The 26,827-nt window shown below is 37.7% G+C and overlaps 1 protein-coding gene across 5 annotated transcripts in view; it reads left to right on the forward strand.

Annotated features, from left to right (window-relative positions):
- Positions 1–26,827, forward strand: part of wdfy3 (WD repeat and FYVE domain containing 3) — a 130,855-nt gene that overhangs the window by 5,768 nt on the left and 98,260 nt on the right. For 4 of the 5 annotated variants that reach the window (XM_030143076.1, XM_030143078.1, XM_030143077.1 and 1 more), the window contains exons 2-4: positions 14,118–14,328; positions 17,729–17,852; positions 19,634–19,743. In XM_030143076.1, coding sequence (XP_029998936.1) covers positions 14,118–14,328; positions 17,729–17,852; positions 19,634–19,743 — 445 coding nt within the window. Of the gene's footprint in view, positions 1–3,451; positions 3,640–14,117; positions 14,329–17,728; positions 17,853–19,633; positions 19,744–26,827 lie in introns of those variants that run through there. The other variant, XM_030143080.1, reaches the window with a different exon arrangement.

The following is a 26,827-nucleotide window of genomic DNA, read 5'->3' on the forward strand; positions in this document are numbered from 1 at the left end:
TGTAAAAGAGATCTCGATTTCAGTGGGACTTTATCTGTTAAATAAAGGTTAAATTAAAAAAAAAAAATAGTAGTTTAAATGAGTAGAGGCATTCCCCATAGAGGTCTGACAAAAGTTTTATTCACCCAAGATGGATGTCTAGAGTGTACAGATTCCCATTTGTGGTAGCAGAGTAGCAGCTGTGTTCATACTCTTATCTGTGAGTCTCGTTTTATTGATTAGATTTCACTAGAAGCTACATTAAATTCTTGTGGATGCAACACAAGACCAATGCTAATGTCCCCTTGAATGCTGCCAGCCATGTGAAATGCCTCACTGATAAAGGGGAAGCTTGCAGTGTGTAGACTTTACTCCAGACTTTACTGCAGTTCACTAGTTGTTGTCGTTTCATAAACCAGAGGAGGCTTAATCTTAATTAGTCACTAGGGGACTCATGTGCATCATTACAGCCAGTTGAGCACCACACAAACCATTGGCCAAACAAACACACTGTTGTATGCACATGTGTTTTTGTGTACTCTGTAATCTATATTATTCAAACAAATATGTTAATGAAGTGTGAAACTCATGTATTGGATTATAAAGAGTGCATTCATTTACTGTATTTATTGTGGAGTTTGGCTGGATACAGACATACAGTTGCGGAAAAAATTATTAGACCATCAAAAGTCATCAAAAATAATGGTTATGCAATCAAGTACTAACTCCTGTGTGTATCATGTGACTAAAACAGATAGAAAAGAAAACATGGAATGCCTAAAAGCACTGTTTTTGGCAGTACAGTGCCATAGATATTGACGTAAGAAGTAAAGTGTTTTTAGTTATTATCAAGAAAACATGGAAAATGGATCGATATCAGCTCTGAAATTAAACTCTTATGAGCTATTTTTGTTGTTATCATTATATTTGTCCAAACAAGTGTACCTTTAGTTGTACCAGGCATTAAAATGAACAAGAAATTGATGAAAATAAGGGGTGGTCTAATAATTTTTTCCTTGACTGTATTGCGTCCAAGTCAGAAAAATAAATTGATCAGTTTCAGTTTATACTGATAAAAGTGTCATGTTATGACTTCACTTATCTTGTACAGTCTTCATTTAAAAAAATTATTAACTGAAAAGCTTTGACAAGAGACCAGAGCGTATTTTTTTTTGTGTGTGATATTAACCAAAAAAACAAAAGCAGAGGACCAGTTTCTAGTTTGTTGATGTGAATTTCTCAATTCTAAGACTGCGATTCAGGCTTCTAGATCAATACAGTAAATCAGTAATTGAGAGTTTGCAGCCTGTATAAAATTACATTTACGATCATATTTGAATAGGGGTTTTTGACGCATGACCCGAACATGGTTTGAAATGACTGAGTTTGTGTACTGCTTCTTCCAGTTTACTTGTCAACAACAGCTGAGGCCACATCGAAGTGTCATTGCTGTGTGCTCCAATGTACATCGAATAAACAAAGGCAACTATACAGGGTTTCCCCAAAAAATTGACATAATTTGAGATGTCCATATCGGAGTGACTACATGATCAGGAGAAATGATAGTTGGTAGGATTTATTTTGGTCATAAAATGTTTTATTCTACAAATTTCCAACGAAGAATTCTGGGGGATGGTAATTTTATAATGTTCCAAAGTTATTACTAATGTTCAATGTGTGCGCCGCCTGTGACGCGACACACATCAAGTCGGTAGTGGAGTTCCTGCCACATTCACTGCAGCATGTTGTGTGTACCATTCTCCAGAGCCTCAGTGATTCTCCTCTTGAGTTCCTCTACACATGGTGCTTGTTTATGACATTTTCTAACAAATTCACGTTGCTCATTCACATTTGACTGAGTTTGGGCATACTTCAGTACACAGAACACCTTCTCTGTTGCAGTAAACGGCATGTCTATTCCTGAAAGCAGAGCAATAAAAATGGTTACACTTTTTCGAGCAAAAAGAGCAAACAAATTTTAAACTAATTATTAGGTGATGAAAAGATGTCAAATTTTTTGGGACACCCTGTTTTTAAGTTTAGATGGTTTTCCTTCAGATTTAGTTGAGAAGAAGAAATGGGTCGTCACAGTTCATTGAGATGAGGGGCCAAATTTAAGAATCCAATCAGGAAGTTCGTTCGTGTGTAACAGGTGTCCTGAACACTGGCATTTCTGGGAAGAGGATTACCAGGGAAGCATCAGCGATATTGTGAAAGGAATCAAGAGGTTAAACGTAGGGAAAACACCAGAGTCCTGCACTGGGTACCCGATGGGTAACCTGCAAAAGCATGCAGAGACAGATTAGTGCCTGTAGAGGCTCCGTAGTGAATGTGGAAACACTGTCATCTTCTACATCTTTGATTCACCAGTAAAATCCATAGAGCTGGATCAGTGACAGTGGATAGAGATGCTTTTTTGATGTTCCATTAATGATATATTTTATTGAAAAAGTCGCTCTTTGATATTATTTTGATATAATAACCTTTGAATTTATGCTGAGCGTTTTTGAACATCTACATAATTGGTGAACCAAATTTAGGTAAACATCTGATTTTCTGAAAAATGCAAAATCCAGAAGATAATGATACAAAAAATGGTGATAAATCACATTGGGAAAGACGAAAAATATAATTTGGAAGTTGTGAAAAATATAGTTGTGGGTCTTTAGGGTTTAATCATGATCACAGTTAATGTGACAGGTCTGAGCAGATCAGGTTCAGATTATCCAAAGGGACCAAATGCTGTTATATTATATATATATATATATATATATATATATATATATATATATATATATATATGTATATATATATATATATATATATATATATATATATATATGTGTTATATTACATCCTGTTGCTTTTTCTGTGAAGTTCAATAAATGCAGCCTGTGAAGGAGCTGCACAGAAAAGTCGTACTGTTCACAAAGTGGAAAAACAGTGAAATACAATCAATTACAAATACAAATACAAACTAAAATACAAAGTATTTATTACCTCAGGTCCTCTTTGAAATTGAGAAAAAAAACTACCTTATATTAAAAACTATATTATAGTATCAAAGCTTTATGTTTTATTATAAACAATACATAAAATGTCAGGTTATTTGGCTTCTGTTTACCTTTATCAAACTGGCCCACAAACCATAATAATGCAAATTTAATATCAGTTTACCATTCTTAGACATACATAAATGTGAGCTAAGTGGCCTTCAGCTGAATTTTTAATGGTTGTCACTGCTGTAGATAATGCATGTCCACCCCTTTTTTCTTGTCTGGATGGTATGCTCCTCTCGGTGTGATGGCCATAGCCCACTCCACACGCACTTCATCCCTCCTCTCCCTCCTCTCCCTCCTCCCCACACCCTCGGTGTCAGGGGGGGATCAGCTGTGCCAGTCCCGGCAGGCCACACACACAGCGCTGGAGCTGGCGAACAAAGCCCATGGCACTGCCAGCAAAGACGAGCCCAGGCTTCGGTGGTTAGCCTCTCCTCACGCCATCGTGAGGGGGAGGCATGTCACTGTCGGTGCTGCCTTTCCTCCTTAGAGAGAAAACAGTTTTAAGGGAAGAGGAGGCTGTGTTCGGCACAGTGGAATATTTTGCGATCCTTTATTGCTGATGAAGTAAGATGCTGGCGGAGTGCCGAGAGAACAGCAGGTAGGGAAACGGAAAAGATGGGAGCTGAGCTCATCTTTGCGATGAGTAGAGGTTGGTTTACGGTTTCTGCCAAATCGGACCTGGGTTTATATAGAAAATGTGTTGTTGTTGCTGTAAGTGTATTACTGCTCAGTGACAGTAATAAGTGCATTTATATGCCTGGTTGACATTTTAGCTGTTTGATTGGTGTGTACCTCCTAAGTGACTGAGTGCAGTTGTGTAAGAGGTTTTTATCATTATCTTTACTGAGGGATGCAACAGTCAGAGCTGCCGGATATGGAACTGAATATTCTGCTGCCTCAGTAGCCGTCGTATGTTGAACTAGAGCTGCAGCTGTTGCTAATTTTTGTAATCGATTAATTCATCAATTGTTTTCTTCGATTCGCTTAAACGATTATTTGAAAATGGAAAAAAAAGTTGAAAAAAAATGTGGAAAAAAAACTTGTCTGAAAATGACAAACAACTCGTCCTTTATTTCAGAACCAACGGAAACAACAACCACAAAAAGTATATAAAAGTAAAAGGATATGTAAAGACATCTATAGATATAAACAACAACAACAAACAAGTCCAATGACGTCTACAAACAATATGTGCACTGCAGTCTTCAACACATTTGGAACCAACTTACTAACAACTTAAGATGGAACTAACACACAACTATTTATTGATCGTGGCATCACGTGTGTCACAAGAAGTGTCAATTTAAGTCAATCATTTCAGCTCTTCTTTGGACTGATTACAAAATAAACAATGCCTTGTTTAGCTCCATACCTTGTATATTTACTCTATTTGATGAATATCTGGGTTATGTTGTTTTAAGGGTTGGACAAATGTCACTTGAAAATTTAACTTAAATATTATTCTCCATCTCCTTTTTAAGACTCAAGCCAATATTGGTAAAGGTATTGGTAAGATATTTGCCCAGTATAATCTGCACTTGTTTTTTGCTAATTAAAGCATAGAAACATAGACTTCTCAGGGTAAACTAGTTAATGGTGGTGTGAAAGATATCGGCAGTGCTCACAGTTCTCAGTCACTTGCACAAGCTCATCCATTTTGTCACATTTCCGATGAACTGATAAAGCTGTCTCATATCTCTGAACCAGTACACTGTTGCCAACAGTGTGTTTTTGTTTTTTCTCGGTTTCAGATTTGATATTAAAAATGGATCCTGCTAATTTGGCTTTTTAAGAAATAAAGCAGCTGATATATAACCAACATTTCCTGTTGAACACTTAATGTAGAAAAACTTATAGCATTAATATTAACTGTTAGATCTAATTGTTCTGAAAAGATTTGTGAAACTTAAATGAAAAGTCAATGACATGAAATGAAACTGATGATGAAATAACATCTAAATGTATGAGTTTGTTAGAATCAGTGGCTTAAATAAAACTCCTGTATGACAGTGTGTATCAACGTAGAGCTCACATCGAACGTACAAACACAATAATAGGTGATGTGTCCCACACCTGTAGTCTATGGATGGGGGGTCAAACATAAGGTCTGTGGGCCAAAACTGGCCCACCAAAGTGAAAAATGCATTTGCAGAATGTAAGAATTACAGCCGATGTGAACAATTTAGTGTCTGAAACCCATTTTAGTTTAGATTTCACATTCAGCCCAATTTGATCTAGTAGCATAATAACCTCTAAATAACGGCAACTCCAAATTCCAAATATTCTGCTAGTTAATAAATTTTTTTGTGTATTTGTAGATCCATTGTGATCTGTAAATTGTAATGTACATGTGTAAATGATAAACTGAGGCATAATATTGTCAAAATTTTATTTTTCTAAAGAAATTTCAGGTTGTTCAGGTTTTTCACATTTTTACATGAAAGAATCATTTGTAAATGTAAACATTTTCATAATTTAATTTTCCTTTTTTTTTACTATAGAAAAATTTGGAGTTGTGGTTATTTATTGGTTATGTTATTACAGATTAAAGGATTATAAGATTATAAATTGAATTTGCCGCTCCTTTTCAGATGTTGGACTTTTTTTTATATAATCCTTTTGTTGTTTGGTTTTAATGCAAATTCAAAATAAATAAAGAAACAAACAAATTTTACTCATCCAACCCACTTGAGTTTCTAAAATGAGTTTGGCACTGCTGGTTTATGGTTTTGTGACACTAGCCACTTTTACACAGAGATCCCGGAAAAAAGATTAGATGGTGATCCCACCTTTTTGCCACCATTGACCAATTTCCGCAGCCAAGCCAAAAGAGCAACAGAGGTGAGACAGGCTGGACTTTGACACAGTGGACCTGCGTTCTGGAATCAAAGGGGGGGTGACGCAGCACAGCATATAGTGTGACGTGTAACTTGCATGTCGGAAATACCCCAAGCATAGCTCTTCTTAACTAACCCCTCCAGAGTCGGCCCATCTTTCACTGTTTCACAAGTGTTAGCATGGAGTCCTCCACCCAAAGTGACAACAGCTCGTGAGTCCTGGCATCTCCCCAGTTCGACATCTTTCTGGTTGCGTTGATATGTTTGTTTACAGTACACGGCCCGCACTCATTTTTAAATCCCCCCCGGCGTGGGGGTCGCACACACGATATATCATCAACACGTCACACCTTGGTTGTTGAATAAGAGGTGTTCCTTTTACATAGTGTTCCAGAATCATGATTCCACCTTTATCAAGGCTCTGTTACTATCGCCAGAGGTGTTACAGACCTGCGATAAAGGTGGGACCAAATGATTCACCATTTCGTTTACACAGACGTCATTCCGGAATAAAGGTGAAATATTCCCGGAACCGAAGTGTTGTGGAAAAGGAGCTACTATATGTTTACCAAGTAGGTGGTGAGATGTAGTCTGGTATTTATCTATGGCTTTTCATCTGTGGCCTTCTCTTGAGTTGATTTTCTGCTTTGCCTTATGCTGACGCCTGTGACATGTGCTTTGTTTGTGGTCCTGACCCAGTGTCTCTGACTCTACCATCCTCTGCTTTGGTGACTGGTGGATACAGTCTGCTGCAGCACTGTGAGCACAACATTGTTCAAAGATAAACTGCAGCTTTAATCTACATCAAAGTTACATTACTGTGGAGAAGATCAGCTTTTTTTTATCTTCAACACTGCTTAAAAGACAATTCAGTTTCATTGTAGCTATGCTTTTTTTGATTCAGTGATGTCCTCTGAAATCCAGTATAATAGTAAATAACATGTCACATTTTACAGCTGAACTTAATGTGACACTCAACAGCATAATGTTTGGGCCAAAGGTTCAAAACACTACTGCTTCATAAACTAATCTTTCCTGTACCAGTTTTCTCACTGTGCATGCTATACTGTCCACAGTTAATATTTTTGGAAATAAAGGACGATAAAGCTAACAACAATCAACAGTAATGTAATCAAACTTCCTTTCTGGAATGGAAATAAGATTACAAAATGACAAGATGCAGAAGGATGCTGGTTTAGATCAAGAATAAGGTCAACATAATGTGTCTGAATGTCTGAAACAATGTTTTTCAGACTATTTTGGTACTATGTTCCCGAATCTTGGCGATTTCTTTAGTGAATGCAGTGTCATAACTAATACAAACAGCCTTATTACAGTAACATTGCAAATGGAACAGGCCATTGTCACTCTCTACTTGTTGCCATTTTTTTCATGTGGATCACTCACCTGATATACATGTGACCATATATTACCCATGCTTCAGTGCCTGAACCCAGACTTACTGGTTGTCACTTTCACACATGCACTTCACCACACAACAGCCATGAAACTCAACTTAAATGATAAATGAGGAGACTGGGTATTTAATTTAATTGCTGTCTTGTACAGTTTTTTCCAAACGCTGACATTACAATTACAATTTCATTTACACATAAAAGCCCAATCATCATCTGGAATTTAACTAATCTAAAATGTTTAATACCTATTGATTCATTAATCCTATCAATACATGTAAATAATTCTGGTAAAATGCAGTTTGTCATCAGATAATATGACCCATTTGGATGTTCAGAGGCTCTGTAGTGAATGTGGAAACACTGTCATTTTCTACAACACTGATTCACCAGTAAAACCCATGGACTTTGATACATGACAGTGGATGGAATCACTTGGTTTATCTTCAGTTAATGATAGATTTTGCTGAGAGTCATCTTTTCTTCAGTTTTCTGTGTTTTGATATAATAACCTTGGAATTTACTTGGAGCTTTAATGAACATCAACATAATCCATAAATTAAATATAGGTAAATACCAAATTTTCATTGATGAATCCAAAATGCAGAGGATAATATAATGATTAATGGTGATAAATCACTTGGGAAAGACAAATAAATCATTTGGAAGTTGTGACAAAGATAGTTGTGGGTCTTCAGGGTTTTTCTGAGTTGAATTTTCTGAAGAATGACTATAGGGAAATGTGAATTCCACGCAGCAGTAATTTAACTGTCTCTTTGTCAGTGCTGAACCCAAATGTCACCTTTATCCCCATCCAATGACTATACTCATTCTTTAAAACAACCCTGGTGGACTGGAGAATTTTACATTGTAGCGATCTGGCTTGTTTTCTTGCCAAATCTATGAGAAACTCCTTTTACTTGATAGCCATTCCCACAATGCACTTTGCGACAAAATTTCCGAAAAGGCCCAAATGACGTTGTGGTTTGTTATGTAAACAAGCAAGCTGTGTTTATGATGGAGTCATCTTCGAAGTATTTCAGTGTGAGAGAAGTGATTCAGGTGTGTAAGCACGGAAAGACTAGTGTTAGTTCACTGGGGTGTTACAAATTTGAAAAAAAATTGTGATGAAAGTCATATGCTACTTTAAGCCAATTCACAGACACCAATAGAATCCTCCAAGAGAAAACACTGGTGACACTGTTGAGGAAAAACTACCTTTAACAGGTAGAAACTTGCAGTAGACCCCGACTTCCAAAGGATGGTCGTCTGCCTTGACCAGTTGGGCGTTAAAGAGAAAGGGGTGGCACACATCGTCCTCCACATACAGGTCCGTCACGTTTAGGGATGCACCGATACCTATACAAGTATCGGGCATCGGCTCCGATACTCAGTGTGTGTACTCGTATTTGTACTCGTTAAAGATATCCGATACAAATGCACCGATACCACTTACGGCTGTGTGACATTGACAGTTCAGTGCAGCAGGTACGCAGCGGTGGAATAATGTGTGTGGAGTGTGAAGAGTGTGGAGATTTTTCAAAATAAATGACGGTGATAAAGGTAACGCTGACTGCAAGTAACGTTAAAGACACAGACAGATATGGACGCAGCATTCTGTCCGTCCTCTGCGTACATTCCATCCGTTTTCCAGGTGCTGGCAGATGCGTACCCAGAGAAAGAATACCACCGGGAGTACGGAGCGGTGCAGACCGCTGCCAGCGGAAGAGAAAACCAAACTTATCACTCATTCCTCTTTTCTCTACCTGCTGAAGCTAAGCTTTTAAACCTTACCAGCGAAAACGCTGCAACAATAGTATCACATTAGTGTTACCTCTGTCGTCTCCATGTTTGTTATTACGGACTTTTTTCTTCTTCTTCTCAAAAAACTTTACTCTTCTTCGTGGTATTTGTCCAGTATGGTTAATTCAGAGCAGCGCCCCCAGTGGATTAATTGAGAAACGCTCATTCCAACACATTAAATGTCAGTAGCAGCACTTTGTTCCAGTCAGACTAATGACAACGACAATAAAGCACATTCACAAAAGGAACTAACAACTGGAATGGGATTCTTAAGTACTCGTATCTGTACTCGGTATCGGCAAAAAAAGTGGTATCGGTGCATCCCTAGTCACATTACTTGTAGAAGTATGCTGATGATGCTGTCCGTCTGTCCATCCATATGTGCAAAAACTTTGGCATGGACTGAAGGCCGAGGGTTTTCAAGTGAACGCATGTTCTGTTTTAAATATTGTTTATACATGGCTACAAGCAGCAGAGATGTAGTAATTAGAAGAACAAACAACAATGTACAACAGAGAACATACTCTTAATAATGATAAAACACGCCTGCAGCTTCCACTGGATAACTTTCATATGATACTTTATCTGCTAGTTTCCGACATCCCTGTCTCCAGTTTTCTGTCTTGGAACTCCCAGCTTAAACAATGATTGAGGAACCTGGATATTTATAGACTACCTCAGGCCATCCACTTCTGCTTTTGGACTTTCAGTTTCAAGTGTCCAGTAACAATTTCTCCTTGACTGGCAGTTTTTCAGCACGCTTGTCTGCGCCTCAGCCCCAGTTTCCATTTTAGCCGACAGACGAAGCCGAGCTTTTCCGCTGATAGTGCTGAGGCTACTTGTTGTCACCCTCTAACCCCACTGCTGCAAACCAATAATACTGCAGATTCATGTTCCTCAAAACCCCATCTCTTGCCACTGCTCTGCCTTTTCTCTAGAGGATTGGTTCAGTTTATCTAAGAAAATGTCTTCAGCTCTCACATGGGTTGTATCCAGTATTGAATGGTATGAGTGTGAAGTGAGGGGGATGTTATGTACATGTTGACACCAAAAGGGGAAGGATGTTAGTGCAGAGCTGATTAAGCTGCTGCAGGGCTGACTCTCTACTCAGTGTTATGACAAGTCATTAAAAGAACAAAGTCTACTTTCATTAAGTTGCTAAACTAAAACTTGATAAAGCACACTCACAATGAATGATTGACACTTATTCATGTATATTATAAAGAGCAATCAGACAGATGTGGAGAACTCATTCACTTTGTTCTTAATCCCACTCTCATGTATTATTTATTGTTTTGTAGTTTTTAGAGCTGCAGCTGTCAATTATTTTTGTGATTGATAAATTTGAGTGTTTTCTACAATTTAATTTAACAATTATTTTAATAGGTGAAAAAAATTGGTAAAAATGTGACAGACACGTTTGAAAATGACAAATAACTTGTCCTTTATTGCAGAACCAGCTGAAACAACAACCACAAAAATTATAAAAGCAAAAGGATATAGCAAAATTATTTATATAGAAATAATATTATAAAAGTATATATAAAAATATCTCAAGATATAAACAACAAACGAGTCCAGTGACATCTAAAAACAACATGTGCACTGCAGACTTCAACACATTTGGATCCAACTTACTAACAACTTAAGATGGAACTAACGTACAGCTTTGTGTTGGTCCTGGCGTCATGTGCGTCACAATAAGCGCCCGTCTGAAACACAACAGTGGAACCAATGTTTAGCAGCAGTGAAATTAAGGAGAGGAAGCTTTGATTCAGGAAAATTGTAATTGAATAATTTTTTTGTTGATTCGAGTCAATTAATCCATTTATTGTTTCAGCTCTAAATCAATAACACAATTACATAATAATCAGTTATATGATATAAATGATTATCATAATGATTGTGTATTTGTATACATTTGTATTCAACTGACTAACTCACTAACAACTTAAGATGGGACTAATATACAACTGAAAAAAATAAATATTTTTAATGTTTGTTCAAAACCTTAAAACTGTAGATGAGTAAGTGATGGTTTCAAAGTGAACATAAAGACATTTTATTTTTGTCCTCGTCTCTTCTGAACTACGCTCTGTGATGTTGGTGTTGTTCCTCACGTCTTGTGAATCACAATAAGCATTCGTGTGAAACACAACAGTGGAACCAATATTTAATTAAATATCCTACATCTAGATTTATCATATTTTAACCATAAACAATCACACTTATAGTCCGATTACTTCAACTGGAAGAAGAAAAATCTGGAAGAAAAACCAGCTTTTAAACATAAAGGAAATATTGATATGACATTTATGAGATAATTATTAACAACAACTGGCATGGAAATTCTTATCATCATATTTCAATCTAACAGTAACGGGAAGTCCTACATGTATTAGGCATGATGTATATGTATGTATGCGTATCTCAGTGTATTTTCTATGATAAAAGCCACTCCCACTTCCATTTTAGGCAGTTTGGTTTCTGTGTGACCCATTCAACCGAGTCAGCAGACTACTTTTAGAAAAGGTTAAATGTATTCTGGACAACAATGCTTGTGTTGGTGCTGTGTTTTTAGATCTGAAGAAGGCATTTGACGCTTTACTTTTTTTTTTTGTTTTTTTTGCAACTGAGGGAAGGGGGTTGGGTCCCTTTGCAGATTGCATGTTTGAGAGTAAATGAAAAACGATTTGCAATTTTTTTTAAATTAAAAATATTAAATTATTACACTGTTTCAGGCTATTGTATGTCTTTTTGTTTTCTGCATTGTATGTAGGCTCTTGTCTGTTGAGTCTCCTAGCAACAGTCTTAAAGATAGTCTGGATGGTTGGATGTGAGGAAATTATGGCTAAATATAAAGCAACATTGCTACAAAGAAATACATGGGCAAATGAACATCAGTCTTTGTTGTGTTTTTGTGCCAGTTTCAACTAATGTACAAGAATGTTGAACCAGGGAACAATAATAATAATACACTGCCTGGGCAAAAAAAGGTACACATGCATTATTTGGTTGGACCACCACAGCTTTAATTATGGCCATTTTATCATTTATGCCATACAGTGCTTGTGTAATATCAAAATAAATGACTCAACACTTATTCTAGTCCATGGCATTCATTTTTCGCCAAGATTTTTTATTGATGATGGGATAGTTGGAGCTTGCTGGGGTTCAGGTCTGGATTCTGTGGCGGTCAATCCATGTGTAAAAATGATATTTCACGCTCCTTGAACCAGTATTTCACAAAGTCTGATCACCCTGAGGAATCCTGGTGTTGTCTTGGAATAAGTCTGTGCCATTAGAGACGAAAAAGTCCAGTAATGGAAGAACCTGGTTATTCAGTACATTCATGTAGTCAGCTGATGTAATTTTTTTGGACACACACCGTTGCTGAATATAGACCATACCAACTGAAGCGTCAGATCATCTGAACACTGCCCCCGCAGAAATGATGGCATGATGGGTAATCACGTCACATTCACTCTTCTCACTCTGAAACAGGCTAATCAAACATTAATTAGAGAACTCCTTCAGTTGCTCATTCATTTTTCTTTTTCATGTCTTTGCTGAAAGATTTTTTAGTTTAGATAAGATTAGTTCAGGGGTGTCAAGATCATTTTAGTTCAGGGACCACATTATAGCCCATAGTGTTTGCTCCTGGAGGATTCTGTTGGGTTTCTGTAAATTGGGTTGAGAGTCTGGTTTTGACCAGCTCAATATGCAAAGTGTCATGAAATAACTTTTGTTATGATTTGGCGCTATATAAATAAAATTTGATTAATTGATTGATTTTGATCTGAAGTGGGCCAAAACATTAAAAATAATAGCATAATAGCTATAAATAATTAGAACTCCTGATTTTTCTTATTTGTTTTAGTGCAAAAAAGGACAATTCTATATGAAAATGTTTACATTTACAAACTACCCTTTTGCAAATAATGTGAATAACCTGAAATTTCTTGAAATTTTAACAATATTACACCTCAACTGATCATTTATACATGTACTTTACAGATGGCAGTGGATCTATAATGCACAAAACATTTAGTAACAGGCATATTATTGTTAAAATTTTTTGACTTTGAAATTTGGAGTTGTCAATGTTTATAGGTTACACTGCTCAAATAGGGCTGAAATGAGCTTTACACCTTTGACTGTTAATGCATTCAGCGTAATATTTGCACTTTGGAAATTTATCCCATGGGCCCGATTAGAACCTTTGGGGCCGCATGTTTGAAATCCCTAGATTAGATAGAACTTTGTTGATTCTTTGGGTGTTAAGGTTCCAATATCAGTACAACACTGATAGTACACATGTAAGAAGAATTACAAGACAAAAGGGAAAAGAAAATAGTAATAACACTAACAATGACAACAGTAGTGGCAGCATATAATTGCACATTAGAAAATAATATATACATATAATAGAGTGCTATAATAGTAACAGTATAGACATAAGACGATACTGAAGGAACTAATATAAGTTTGCAAGTAATGATAATAAGCAATAAAAACACTAAATTAACAACAGCAAACAAATATTGTACACTGGAATAAACAATAAACAACATTGCCCAATAGAAACTGCACAGTCCCACTGATAGAGCATCAGACATTTATTTTTTTATCATTGTAATAGTTTTGAATGTTGGACCCTTTGCAGCTGGTCATGCTGGTAATGTTGTAAACACAAAGTTTTAAACTACCAATAATTGTCTTGTTGGATTTTTTGTTTTATTTTCATTGTGTTGCATAATTTGCGACTCATTTAAAACCACAAATGGGTGATAAATCATCCATTTAGTTTGAAGGAAATAATATTTTGGGTTTTTAATGTTGTAATGTCAGTTGATTTGAAACTTTTTATCACAATAACACCATCTTGCCCAGTCCTACTTTGAACAGAGGTGGTAGTCTAGTGCTTAGGGAGGACTAAGCCATGCTTTTAAGTCACATTTGTATGTTCTGATGACTTATTCTTAAACATATGATAATTTCATCCCTGATCTTGTCTTTAGGGCTGCCTTTGCCCTGACAAAGCCGCTCAAGATGAACATGGTGAAAAGGATCATGGGGCGGCCACGGCAGGAGGAGTGCAGCCCCCAGGACAACGCACTGGGCCTGATGCACCTGCGGCGCCTCTTCTCCGAACTGTGCCATCCACCTCGTCACATGACCCAGAAGGAGCAGGAGGAGAAGCTCTACATGATGCTGCCTGTGTTTAACAGAGTAAGTCAGCGGCAGACAGAGGACTTCATGTGGTACATCCTACTGGGGCTGCAACTAATGACTACTTCAACAGTCGACTAGTGATCAACTACTGGAATGACTAGTCAGATTATGAATGGCAAAAAACAATGGCTTTTTTTGGTATTTATTACTACAATGAATACATTTTCTTTCCTTCAACAGGAACATTTGGTGCACAACAATTAGACTGCATAAGAATGTTTGCAAAAAAAATATTCAGTACTAAACAAATATTACAATCAGCAGTAAAATACTTTTTTTAAACTTAAACAAAAGTGCATTTTGTGGATAATATTTCCAGTGCCTAACAATGTTCAATAAACAAACAACTAAATACTCAAAAGTTGTAATCAGCAAAGAAGTAAACATTTTCCTTAAACAGAAGTGCATGACATCGCTAATGACCTGTCGACCAATAAATTAGTTGTCAACTAACTTTGCCATTGAGTTTTTGTCAACTAGTCGACTTGTCATTGTATATCTAATATTTTACATTAATATGTTTGACATTAGAGGGAAATTCGCTTTGTTGTCCCCTGTGTAACACATTCACAAAACATATCATTAGCAATTGCAATTAGCATTAGCATATTAGGAGCAGTGAGCTTCCACTGAAGGTGCTCAGGGACCCACTCCAGACCTTCATCAGTTCTGGTAAAGGGCACTCACAGGACAATTACCCTGCAAGTACTTGTTTTTAATGGCGTGACAAAACCACATGGCTATCACTACACCACCATGCTGCCAACAATCAGTTAACAAACAATCAATTATTAATGGTGTACACATTAACGGTACTAGACTAAATGGACTGAAACGAATAAATCGTCACCTGTAACGTTTTTAGGACTAAAATCTCGGTCACAGCTGTTTACTTAACACACATGACTACGTGTTTCATAGATGTTGTTTAACGGCATGCATGCAAAACAGGTGGTGATGAGCTTGACTTGTGAGCTTCAGTTTACCTGGAAGCAGCACAATGTGTTTGATTTCATTCATAAACAGTATTTAGCCTACCGTATCTGACAAAAATCTCACCATTCACAGCCACAGGATCCAGTGAAGGACAGTATGCAAGAATATCCTTTTAGATGCTTTAAAATCTAATAATTGGTGTTGTTATTAATATTTTATCTTGAAAATGTCCTGGTGCCAAAAAAATGTGTATATCAGTGAGCCTGTTTACGTGCACACCAATACTCTGATCATTATCCGATTTCTGGAGTTATCAGATTATTCAAGTGATCAGGTAAACAGGATAATCTGATAAACTTTATCTGATAATATCGGATAATCAGATTAAGGCAGTAATCTGATTATCTGAAATTTTATTAACACACCTATATTTCTCCCCAATACTCCAATGTCTATATGCATGTTATACAGGTTAATCTGATTTCTTTTGTTTGTTTACATCTGCGCATGTGTAAAAAAAAAAAAAAAAATCTATATAAACAATAGTCTTATCATGCCAAGACCAAGGGCAGATGTTTGCCACAAGAAGGCCATCTGTCGTCTTCTCCTCATGATATTTAAATGAAGGATAGGAGCAACATGTAACCTATTTTGTAGTCTTATTAGCTCCCACGTTAGGACAGCTACTGTTGACACCATAGGCGCTACCATGGTCAACAAGACAAGACCAGATGTTTTGAAAATGAAAGGAAGTGTACGTCTTACTCCATAATGTACGTATGTACTCTGAAAGAAATCAAATAATGGACTGAAACACGTAAACCAGGATTTTTCGATTATCACATTACTGAAGTGCATGTAAACGTGTCGCATCTGATAATGGCAATTATCGGATTACTCCCACTTGTCGGATTTGTATCATGATGTAAACGGGCTCAATGTTTCAGTCCTATAGATTAACAGATTGTGTATGTGTTTTGGACTGTTAGTACATTAGGTATATTAACATTAATCAATCAGCAAATAGCTCCCTGAATAATACAATACAATACATCGTTAAACATCTTGCATGCCTAATAGAGGGCATGAATGCCCCCATTTAAAGTGTGAATCCATGACTCAGCCAGTCTTTCCTCTAGGCCTTTCTGTTTTACATGCAAGCACTGCTGCAGCCTTGGTGAGTGGTCTTGTCACTCTGAAGTGGCTCGCTGAGGGTCTCTTGACTTACCAGCTAATTACCCACTGCTGCCTGTAATTCATTCATTGCTGCCATATTTCATGTCAGAATTCAGCCCCCAGTACAACAGTGCACTGAGCTCCAGGACAACTTTTGCTGGATAAATAAATTTATGATGACCCATTCATGAATTTAATTCAATTCAATTAGGGAAACTTTACTTGTCCCCGGGGGCCAATTTAAAATCACTTATGAGCAGCATTATCACACTATAACACTTTTATAAAACCCAAGAAATCTAAGAAAATAAAGCAAAAATATATATATTCATATCATGATGACAGGAATAAGAAGAATAGTTAACCATGTACAAAAAAACATCTGTGTTTGAATAAGGTGGGTAAGGTGAATGAAGTGCAGACAAGATTGGAGAGAATGAACCTGAGCAATTTACAATTGTTATTTCAGAGGTAGTCATGAATAAATGAGTCATGAATAAATATGAATAACAACAAAAGCAGTTAAGTATACAGAAGAAAAAACTGTTCAGTAGGAACGAAAGGAAAGTCCATAAGGTGCATTTAAGTTTGAAGAGAGAAAGTCCACAATTAAGTCCACAGCTGAGAGTTTGAGTTTGTGTGTGTGGGGTAGGTGGTGGTGAAGGGTGTGTGTGTGTGTGTGTGGGGGGGGGTGCATTGTGCATATGTAAGAGAGAGAGAGAGAGGGGAGGGGGGGTCAGAAAGTTCAGTATCCAGACAGTTTGCTGGATGTCCAGATGAAAGCAGGAGGTAAGTTTGCAGGATGAGGCTGCAGGATGTTGAATACTGAGGAAAAATCAGCAAACAGGAGTGTGGCTGATGAGTAGGGGTCCAGATGGTTGTGTATAACTGTCTATGATAATGTTTTTGCATCATCAAAACCTCTGCCTGTACGATATGCAAACTGAAGTGGGTCCATCAGGGAGCAGGTCTGGACCATGTGAGCTGCTCTCACTGGTCCTCCTGAAGGAGAGAAGGTAAATGCAGAGTTATCGGGTTTGAGCGAGTGGGAGTGGGTCTTATCTCCTCAAGCAGGATGGTGTTGTTCGACTCAAAGTAGTTGAGATTATGTGGGAGGCATGTGTGGCTGCTGCCCTCCTCCTGGATGGTTCTGGTTCTGGGGTTGGTGGCAGCAGTGGTCACTGGTTTTGAGGCTCTGCCAAGCTGAGCAGAGCTTCCCCTCAGTAATAGACTGTTTAATTAGTGGCTGGATGAACCGTGACATCTCTCATTGGTGTATTTGTAGGTGTTTGGGAACGCCCCACCATGCACTATGACAGAGAAGTTCTCCGACCTGCTTCAGTTCACCACCCAGGTGTCTCGACTGATGGTGACGGAGATCAGACGAAGAGCCTCCAATAAATCCACAGGTGAGCATGGTTTGTAATTCATCCACATCAGGAAGAACCACAGCCAGAGCCTTTATGTTTGTATGTTTCTGTCCAAGAATGAAGAATCTTTGGTAAATATTGGCAGAAACATTCCCCTGGACTGGTCCCTGCCCTATTATACCACAAACCTAGTCCCTGTTTGGCCATTATTATTTTGTTTCAGGATTGGACTGGAAAACCATTCAATATTTTACTTTCAGACTTATTATAATTTGTCTCTTTTGCTATTTTGCTTGTTCACCCCCTCCATAATCCTCCATACCAACACTGTCATCAGACTTATGCCATGTTTCCACTACGTGGTATCGGCTTGACTCAACTCGACTCAACTTGGCCTTTTTGCGTTTACATTACGAAAAAGGACCTGGAATCTGGTACCCGTTACTAGTTTTTATGTATCACCTCCGCCGAGGTTCCAGGACTGGAGACCAAATACTAAAACATGACGTGTAAACACTGCAGACCACTGATTGGTCAGAGAGTCATCTCTGTGACCCGCCATTTTACAAAAAACAAATGCGGAAGTTGACAGTAAATATAGCGGTAGGTTAATCCACATGATGACAGCCCGCAAAACTACACCATGTTTTGTCGAGGAGGTTCAGACGTAAAAATTCAGCGTGAGCTTGACGAGACAACACGCAACGAGCGAGTTTATCAGCAACTCTCTGAGCAGACGACACGGAAGTAACGCACCGCATCGCTACGACGACCAGGTACTGTAAAGCCGGTAGTATCCTGTAATGGAAATGGTCTCCAGGAATAGGACTGGTACCCGAGTCGAGCCGAGCCGAGTTGAGCCGGTTCCACGTAGTGGAAACGCGGCATTACTGTACTATGTAACTTGGAAAAACATAAATGAGTTAACAATTAACCCTTTAACCCTTGGCGTGTCTGAATGTATGATTTATTTTAAATATTCATAAAAATACAACCGTTTGCTCAATAGGAAAAATATCAAAACATGTTGATAGAATAGACCTAGTACTTTCCATAGACATCTGAGCATGCTCAGTGCACCCCCCCCACTACTTGTGGAATGGGGACTAAAACACAGAGCTGACACAGACTGACTGACTCACTTTTTTACACCCTTTTCCTGAGGTTTTTTTTTTGTTTTTACTGTTGTTTGCACTGTTGTGGTTTTCCTTTTCTTTTTTTTTTTTGCTGTGTTTTTACCAAGTTTCGACCATGTAACTGCCTTTTGGAATTCAACCAGGTACCAAAAGCAGCTGGACTGATTTAGTAAAAGAAAAAGAGCCCCAAAACAAAAACTACTGGGTCAAAATTCAAGTACTTGTTGTTGTTCAGTGTGTTCCAATTCACAGTTCATGTTCAACATTCTAAATCTTTTATTGATGTACATTCTGAATGCCTTATTTTGTAAAAACCTGTGAAAGTTCAATTCCTCTCTTTGTCTTTTTCTTTTATTTCACCTTATTTTGACTGTAAAACACACAGTAAAACAAGACCACTGAAGAAAAGGAACACAAGCACATACTCACAGCAGCTTTTATGACACTGAAACAGACGCAAATTCACAGCAGCATGTTTACCTGGAATAATGTCACAGGGGTTAAAGGGTTAACTACCTTAGGGACAACAGACTAACCAAACCAAGAGCATTCCACCTTAACCGAGCTGTGTCTGTTTGTTATGGTTTGTGTTGTAACAGCCCACTTGCTGCCACGACAAGCTGTCACACTCCATCTACCGAACTGTGTGTTGATCTCTCTGTCTGTGTGTGTGTTTCCTTCCAGAGGCCGCCAGCCGAGCCATCGTCCAGTTCTTGGAGGTGAATCAAAGTGAGGAGGCGAGTCGTGGCTGGATGCTTCTGACTACCATCAACTTGTTGGCCTCATCTGGACAAGTAAGTACAACTCTAAACCCAGGACTGAGGTGTATTTTTGTGTATGTCTGCGATGTTTGACCTCCTGCCTTTGTTCTACTGTGGCATTTCTTTGCTGTTTCTGAATTGTAAACAACTGACCACATACATTTGAGTGGAAATATACAATGAAATGGAGGGAAATAACTTGCTTGAAAGAAAAAATGGCTTCTCTTGACCTATTTGCATGGTTTTTCTTTGATCTCTCAGCCAAAAATGGGTCAACCCCTAAAAAAAAAAAAAGCATGAAAACAGTCTTCAATACAAGTAGCAATTCCCACCTGACACGTTTCAGCTTGCTCTCCCTCTAAATCCATAGTGTTTCCCATTAATGATATATTTTGCTCTGCCACAGTCTTATAAACAATATTAAATATTGTTGTAGGCAGGGACTCACTTAACCATGTTACAACCAAAGTAAAAATAATTTTGGGGTGAACTTTGGGCTTACTGTTAATCTTAGAATGCATAGTTTTGAAGATGAAATCAACCACACAAACTACATTTTGCTAGATAGGTACAAGCAGACACTGAAAGCACCCAGCTCAATGAGATTAGTTTATTAGAAATGACAACGTTACTGTCACTTGTTGTGTATTTGTTGTTGCGTGTTTGTTAACTAATTTCTATTTTTCAGTATCTAATGTTTAGATTACAGTGAGTTGAGTAGCTCCTCCACAGCTGACAACAAACCTACTATCATTAACAACGTTCATCTTTTGAAAATGAAAATATTATAGAGAAATCTGACATCAGATAATTAGGAAATTAGTTTTCAAGCCAACAGTTGATCATAATGAGTACCGTACTTTCCGGGCTATAAGGTGCACCGGAATATAAACTGCTCCTGACTATAAGTCGCACCTGACTATAAGCCGCAGGTGTCCACGTTGTGACATGAGATATTTACACAGAAAGATGGTAAACAGAAAGATTATTTAAATATTTATTTCCATACCTTCACTGCTTTTTTTCCAAACAGTGCCTGTAACACGGCAGTAAAATGGCAGTAACACGGCTGGTTAAAAAACCCAGAAAAGTCATTAATCGCTATCTTCATCTTCTTTCTGTTCACTGAAACCACTGCACTCGTCTTCTTCAGTGTCAGAGTTGAACAGCCTCAAAGGCTCCGTCACACTCCTTCTACGTCTCTCCTCCGTTGTTGCTCAATGGCACTTCCGTGCTGCAGCTCTATTTCCTTCTTAGACAGACACATCAATTGCTTTTAACTTAAAAGCTGCAAAACATGCATTTCTTTGTGTGTTTTCCATGATGAGGGTTTGTGCATGACACGCAAAATGATTGTTAAAAGTTAAGATTAAAACTTCTCTTTGCATCACCTTTTCCACCTGTCTTTCTCACTTTTGTGCTTCCTGCTAGAGCGCCCCCTGGTGGCCGTTAGCCTGTATAAATCTATACTCGAGTTGCATTGCAGTATAAGCCGCAGGGTTCAAAACGAGAAAAAAGTAGCGGCTTATAGTCCGGAAAGTACGGTAAATGTGTTTATTACAATAATAGAAACTGGTCAGTGAACACACAGTCCGTATCTACAGAATGTAAAATAACGTTTTTTTAATGTTGAAATTTCTGTGTCACTTTAGGTACAGATAATATTTTTCACTAAATTACACTGGAAAGCGTTAATGGAGTTTTTACTCTTTAAAGAAAATGATACGGTGGTGTTGCTTGCATTTAACACCAAGTGATTTTAAGTGTTTATGAGACATTATTGTTATTTGTTAACTCTTGGCGACATGCGCAGGGTGTACCCCGCCTTCGCCCAGAAGTAGCTGGGATAAGCTCCAGCGACCCCTGTGACCCTAGTGAGGATAAAGGGGGTTCAGATAATGAATGAATGAATGAATGTTAACTTTTTCAAAGTGTTAAACTTACTTTACTCAAAGTGTTGATAGAGAAATCACTCTGTATTGTGTTCTTATATAATCTTTCCCTGCAAGAGGTTAAGAGAGAGAGAAAGCGAGAATAACTAACTGTTAATACTACTCGGATTTTTAAACATCAGAAATTTAATTCCATATGTTTCAAGTACTCAAGTTTCAAGATGATTGGCTCAAGTATGGCGTCAAGCCCAGACGTTTTTATGGCCTGGGCATGAAACGATGCGCACAAATGTAGGTTGAGTAAAGATTAATTTAATCTCTGTGGGAAATACTGCAAAGTAAAATGTATCCTCCCTGATTTATGCATCCCTTTTTTGGAACCCAATGGATTGGCAGTCTCCAAGTCATCACCAAATAATTGAATTTATAGTGTGTCATGATCCTTAGAGAAAAGAGGACGTGTCTTCATATAAGTACCATCTTTTAAATCTAAATATTCACCATTTATGACAGTGTGGTTGGATGCAAACATTACATAGAGGTGTGGGTTTCTGAGAATAGACTGCAGTCTTTCTAAAATTGGAATATAAGTAAATTTATCAGTTACGACTACCTGATTTTAAGTTTGAGTGCTTCTGGTTCTTCTGTTTCAAATCTGACACCAAGTATTTTTTCAACAGGTTCAACTGTATTCGATTTGTAGTCAAAATATTTTTTTCATTTTGGTTATTATTTAATGAAGTAAAATGACTTTATTATGGTTTTCCTGACAGACAGCTCCAGTGGAGGTGTAGTCACACTCCTTTTGTCCATATATAGTCAATTCCAACTATGGGGGCAGCCGTGGCCTAGAAGGCTGGAAAGTTGGCTGGAGAGTCAGTTCGATTCTTCAGAGCAGTAGAAAGTTGTTGACTGATGCGCCCTTGAGCAAGGCACTTAACCTCCCATTTGCTCCCCAGGCGCCTGGTGTGACGAGCCCACTGCTTCTAGTATGCAATGTGTGATGCAAACACATGCATGATGTAGTAATGGGTTAAATGTAAAATGTGGAACACCAGTTTTGGTTTGTGGTGCATGTGCATGTCACATAGAAATGCACATGCAAAAGCCAACATAGTGATGTCCAAATTGCAAATTACTGGCTTCAAAACAGCAGCTCTGAAGCCACTGGGTGACATCATAGTTCCTCCATCCAGAAATTCTATACAGTCTATGGTCAACCCCCAGCAGATAGAGATACTTTTTTTGTGATCTGGTAGACTACTCCAGCGTGCCTGTTTGTGGAAAGACCTGCTTGGCATATGAGCAGGATTATAATTATAGCATTGAGTCTGGCTGCAGCACTCTGTGGTGAATCCTGACACGATGGCTTGTTCTTGATCTGTTTTCCTGCGTCACCTCTATGGTTAACAGACATCTTTTGAACTTTCCACCTCACATTCCTCTGGTGGTCTTCCAGGGCACATGGCTGTCAGCTGCCTGCTGGCTGCTTTTCATGCTCCACCACTCATCAGAAATTCACTGTTGTTGTCAGTATGCACAAAAAATCCTGAATTAAAGGAGTGATATTTTACTTTTTTAAATGGAATTATGCATTTTAAACATTTCCCTGTAGTCTACATAAGCTGTAAATGCTATGCTTGGGTCTGAATTCTTCATTAATTCAACTCCACAGGCCCATCTTCAACCTTATGTTTGAGTAATGACACAAAAAAGGTTGTTTTGAGCGTTGGCCCTTTAAATGCACATGACCCTGCCCCCTCCAGGTTGTTGGCTGTGCGCTCTGTCCCGTTCAGCTTCTTGTGTTCGTTAATACAACCAACAACGGAACATTTTAGGTAATCGGCTCGAAGTTTGGACATATTTTCAGTAGGGACTACAACTGCTGCTGCTGACGAACAATTATGGCTTACTCTGAAAAATGTTAGTCAGAAGTCTTAACCTTAAATGTGCAAATGTCGTGACATAATTAGTTATAAATGTAACAAATTAAGAAGGAGATAAAACAGGTTGTAGAAATCCACTCAATTTTTGCCGGAATGAATATAAAGATAACTTTGCAGCACCTGGAGGGTTCAGATACAAACTCTGTGAACTATTAGGGTCCAAATACACAAATAAATGAACCAAAGACTAATAAAAGTGGGTTTAGCAAAATATAATCCCTTTAAGTTCTTTTTTTTTTTTTTTGGCTTTAAACACCTATTACCGTTATCACCAAACATCTTTCTAAATTTTATTAGAAGAAGGGTTATGTCACGACTGAGTGAAAACAGATGGTAGAGGATCAGCATTATTCTCACATTTTGTTCTTGTTAAACCAAGAAAACAGCTTTTTATTCATAAAACAGGTCGTCAAGAGCAGTCCAGTACTTTACTGTTGTCTGTTGCTGAAAAATAAAGTCTAATGAAAAACAGTCAGAGTTTGGAACAAGAAAATCTCCTATTACCTACAGTCACTTCAGTTCAGCTGTTGTAGATGATTGCGTCCTTTTTGGCGGTCCCGTGGCTGGTTGTTTGAACTGCTCTAATGCACCAGATGAAATAGATGTGATATGACTTTGTTTTTCAGCATCAATGAGTCGGGTGAATGTGTCTACCCAAATGTTTGTTTTATCACAGTTTAGAAGCTGTGTCTTGCATTTTGTTATATTAACCTAAACTTTTCTTAGTGCATTGTTTAATTTGAATCAAAATTAAATGTAAATATTAGGTGAGATCACCGCATGTTACAGATGGATTGATAGATAGATTGATATGATTGATATGATTGATATGATTGATCCCAAACTAGAAAATTGTAGTGCAGCAGCATGATAAACAATAAAAATACAATATAAGAATAAAAATACAATACAAGAGCAAACACACTATACATATTAGATCAGAAGTATAAAAGAAAACTAGTAGAAAATCTGGACAATCAAACTGTAAGGTGTCCAATAAACTTGAAGGATATTAATCAGAAATGTTAAATTGTACAGGTGTGCAGGATGAGCAAGGCTTGATACATACTCTGCCAGAACAAAGACATTTTGTCATCTTCTAGTGGTGGCAAAAACAAGAACAAAGTTAGTTCTGGCCAAGACATTTCATACTTTACAAGAAACTCAAGCCTGAACTCATGGGGGGGGTCCACTGTTTTTCCACATTATCCACACCCACTTTGAGTGCCTGACCAATCGTGCAATAGTTCTCACACACTGCAAGAGTAGAAGGATCTGCCTGGATGGTGTGTCAAGAACAGACGGCAAAAACGTCCAAACCAGGATTGCGAGAACAAAATGATGGCATTTTGTTCTCACAACCTCGAGAGCAAGAAGAATGGTAATTTAGCCTAACTTAGCCTATTCCAGCTACCAATGGGATAGGCTAAGTGAATTACCATGGTAACAGAGATGTTCTGCTGCTGCCTGTTAATCCTGCTACATAGTCCGCAAGAACAGCAAAATTTCTTGCTTCCTTGGTTGCAAGAACATTTCTTTTACTATGGTAAGTAACTTGGCCTATCCCAACCACCAATGGGGTTTAACCTGGAAGGTGGCACCAGTTCATCAGCCCCTCCCCCCATACTCCTTAGAATACAATTTATAACATGTACATTTTTGTTACTTGTATATAGGTATTTTTTATATATCCTTTTACTTTTTTTTTTTTAAACTTTATTTATAGAACTTTTCAACATTTACCAAACTTTTCAACATTTAACAAATATAATACTTATAATTTCAAGTAATGTGTTCGTAATACAATGATTGACGCTGGATGTGATAAACAAACCCATAGAACCCATAGAAAAAAAAAAAGGTAATACAAACAAGACAGTCAAGACATTGATGCATTCTGGTACATTTAAGGAAAGAAAATAAATAAATAAACAAACAAACAGGTCAATCACAATTTAAACAACTAAAACGTATTTACAGTTCCAGCCCAGGTAACATATTGACATCCCATATTTTGTTAATTTTGTTGACAGAGCCATTTAGGGTGCACTTAATTTTTTCTAACTTTGTATTATGCATGATGTCTCTGATCCATTGATTGTGTGCTGTATCCTCTTACTTTTACTTTGGACTTGTTTGTTGTTGTTTATATCTATAGATACCTTTATATATCCTTTTACTTTTATACTTTTTATGATTGTTGTTTCAGCTAGTTCTCAAATAAAGGACAAGTTGTTTGTCATTTTCATTTTTTCATTTTTACTATTCTTTTCACCTATTCAAATAACCTTTTAATCAAATCAATAGCTTAATCAATTACAAAACTAATCGATAGCGGCAGCTCTAAAGGGGTCTACAATCATTGTCTGGTTGTGTATTTTTGTGGATACTCTTCCCAGTCTACATTCCAAGTGTGTCTACCTTCACCTCTGTGTGTTTTTCCTCTCAGACTGACTCACTTTAACCTTGACCTTAGAGCTGATTTAGGGCTGATGTGTGTCGCAGCTGTAAATACACTCCTCACTGTGTCTATCACAAGCCCACTGTTTTTTTAATACTGACTTTTACTTCTACTGTCAGTTTCTCCATCGCTCATCATAACTAATCAGTGGAAGGACTGAATTTATCAGTCTGTTGTGTGGGCATGTGGGTCTTTGTGAATGCACTTCCTGTCTGTGCTGCAGACGGTGCAAATATAGATGGAATGGCCATTTTCTGTGTGTGTGTGTGTGTGTGTGTGTGTGTGTGTGTGTGTGTGTGTTGTCTTATGAGACCCCATGCGTGTAAGTGAAAGGAGAGTGGGGTAATTTGCTGGTCTTTGTGTGTGTGTTCAGATGGCATTGTTTGATGATCTGAATCACTCGCCTCAGTGAGCACAGAGTCAGCCTCTTTCTTCAGTCACACAAATACACACTCAGAAACACACACATGTGGTTTAATTTAACTTCCTTCAAGCCTAATGGCTATTAATGGTCTTTTATTATCTCACAGTAGCAGCCATGAATTTTAAAAGGAAAAACACTACTGAGCAAAGCAGCATTAAAATGATCTTTTTCTCATCTTAATGTTTTATAAATGGTTTTATCGTATTTGACAGATTTCAGTTAAAAGATATTGGTTTGATGTTTTTAGCCTTTTCATTCATGGGCTGCAAAATAGACTTTCTTGCAGCTTTAAAACAAAGTACACAACATGAAAGTATAAAAAGTATACGGTTGAACATTAAGTCTGTGTTTTTAACTGTCTATAACTGGTATTTGGCTGCGGTTACAACACTGT

Source organism: Sphaeramia orbicularis, chromosome 9, assembly GCF_902148855.1.
Source record: "Sphaeramia orbicularis chromosome 9, fSphaOr1.1, whole genome shotgun sequence".
Classification (NCBI taxonomy): domain Eukaryota; kingdom Metazoa; phylum Chordata; class Actinopteri; order Kurtiformes; family Apogonidae; genus Sphaeramia; species Sphaeramia orbicularis.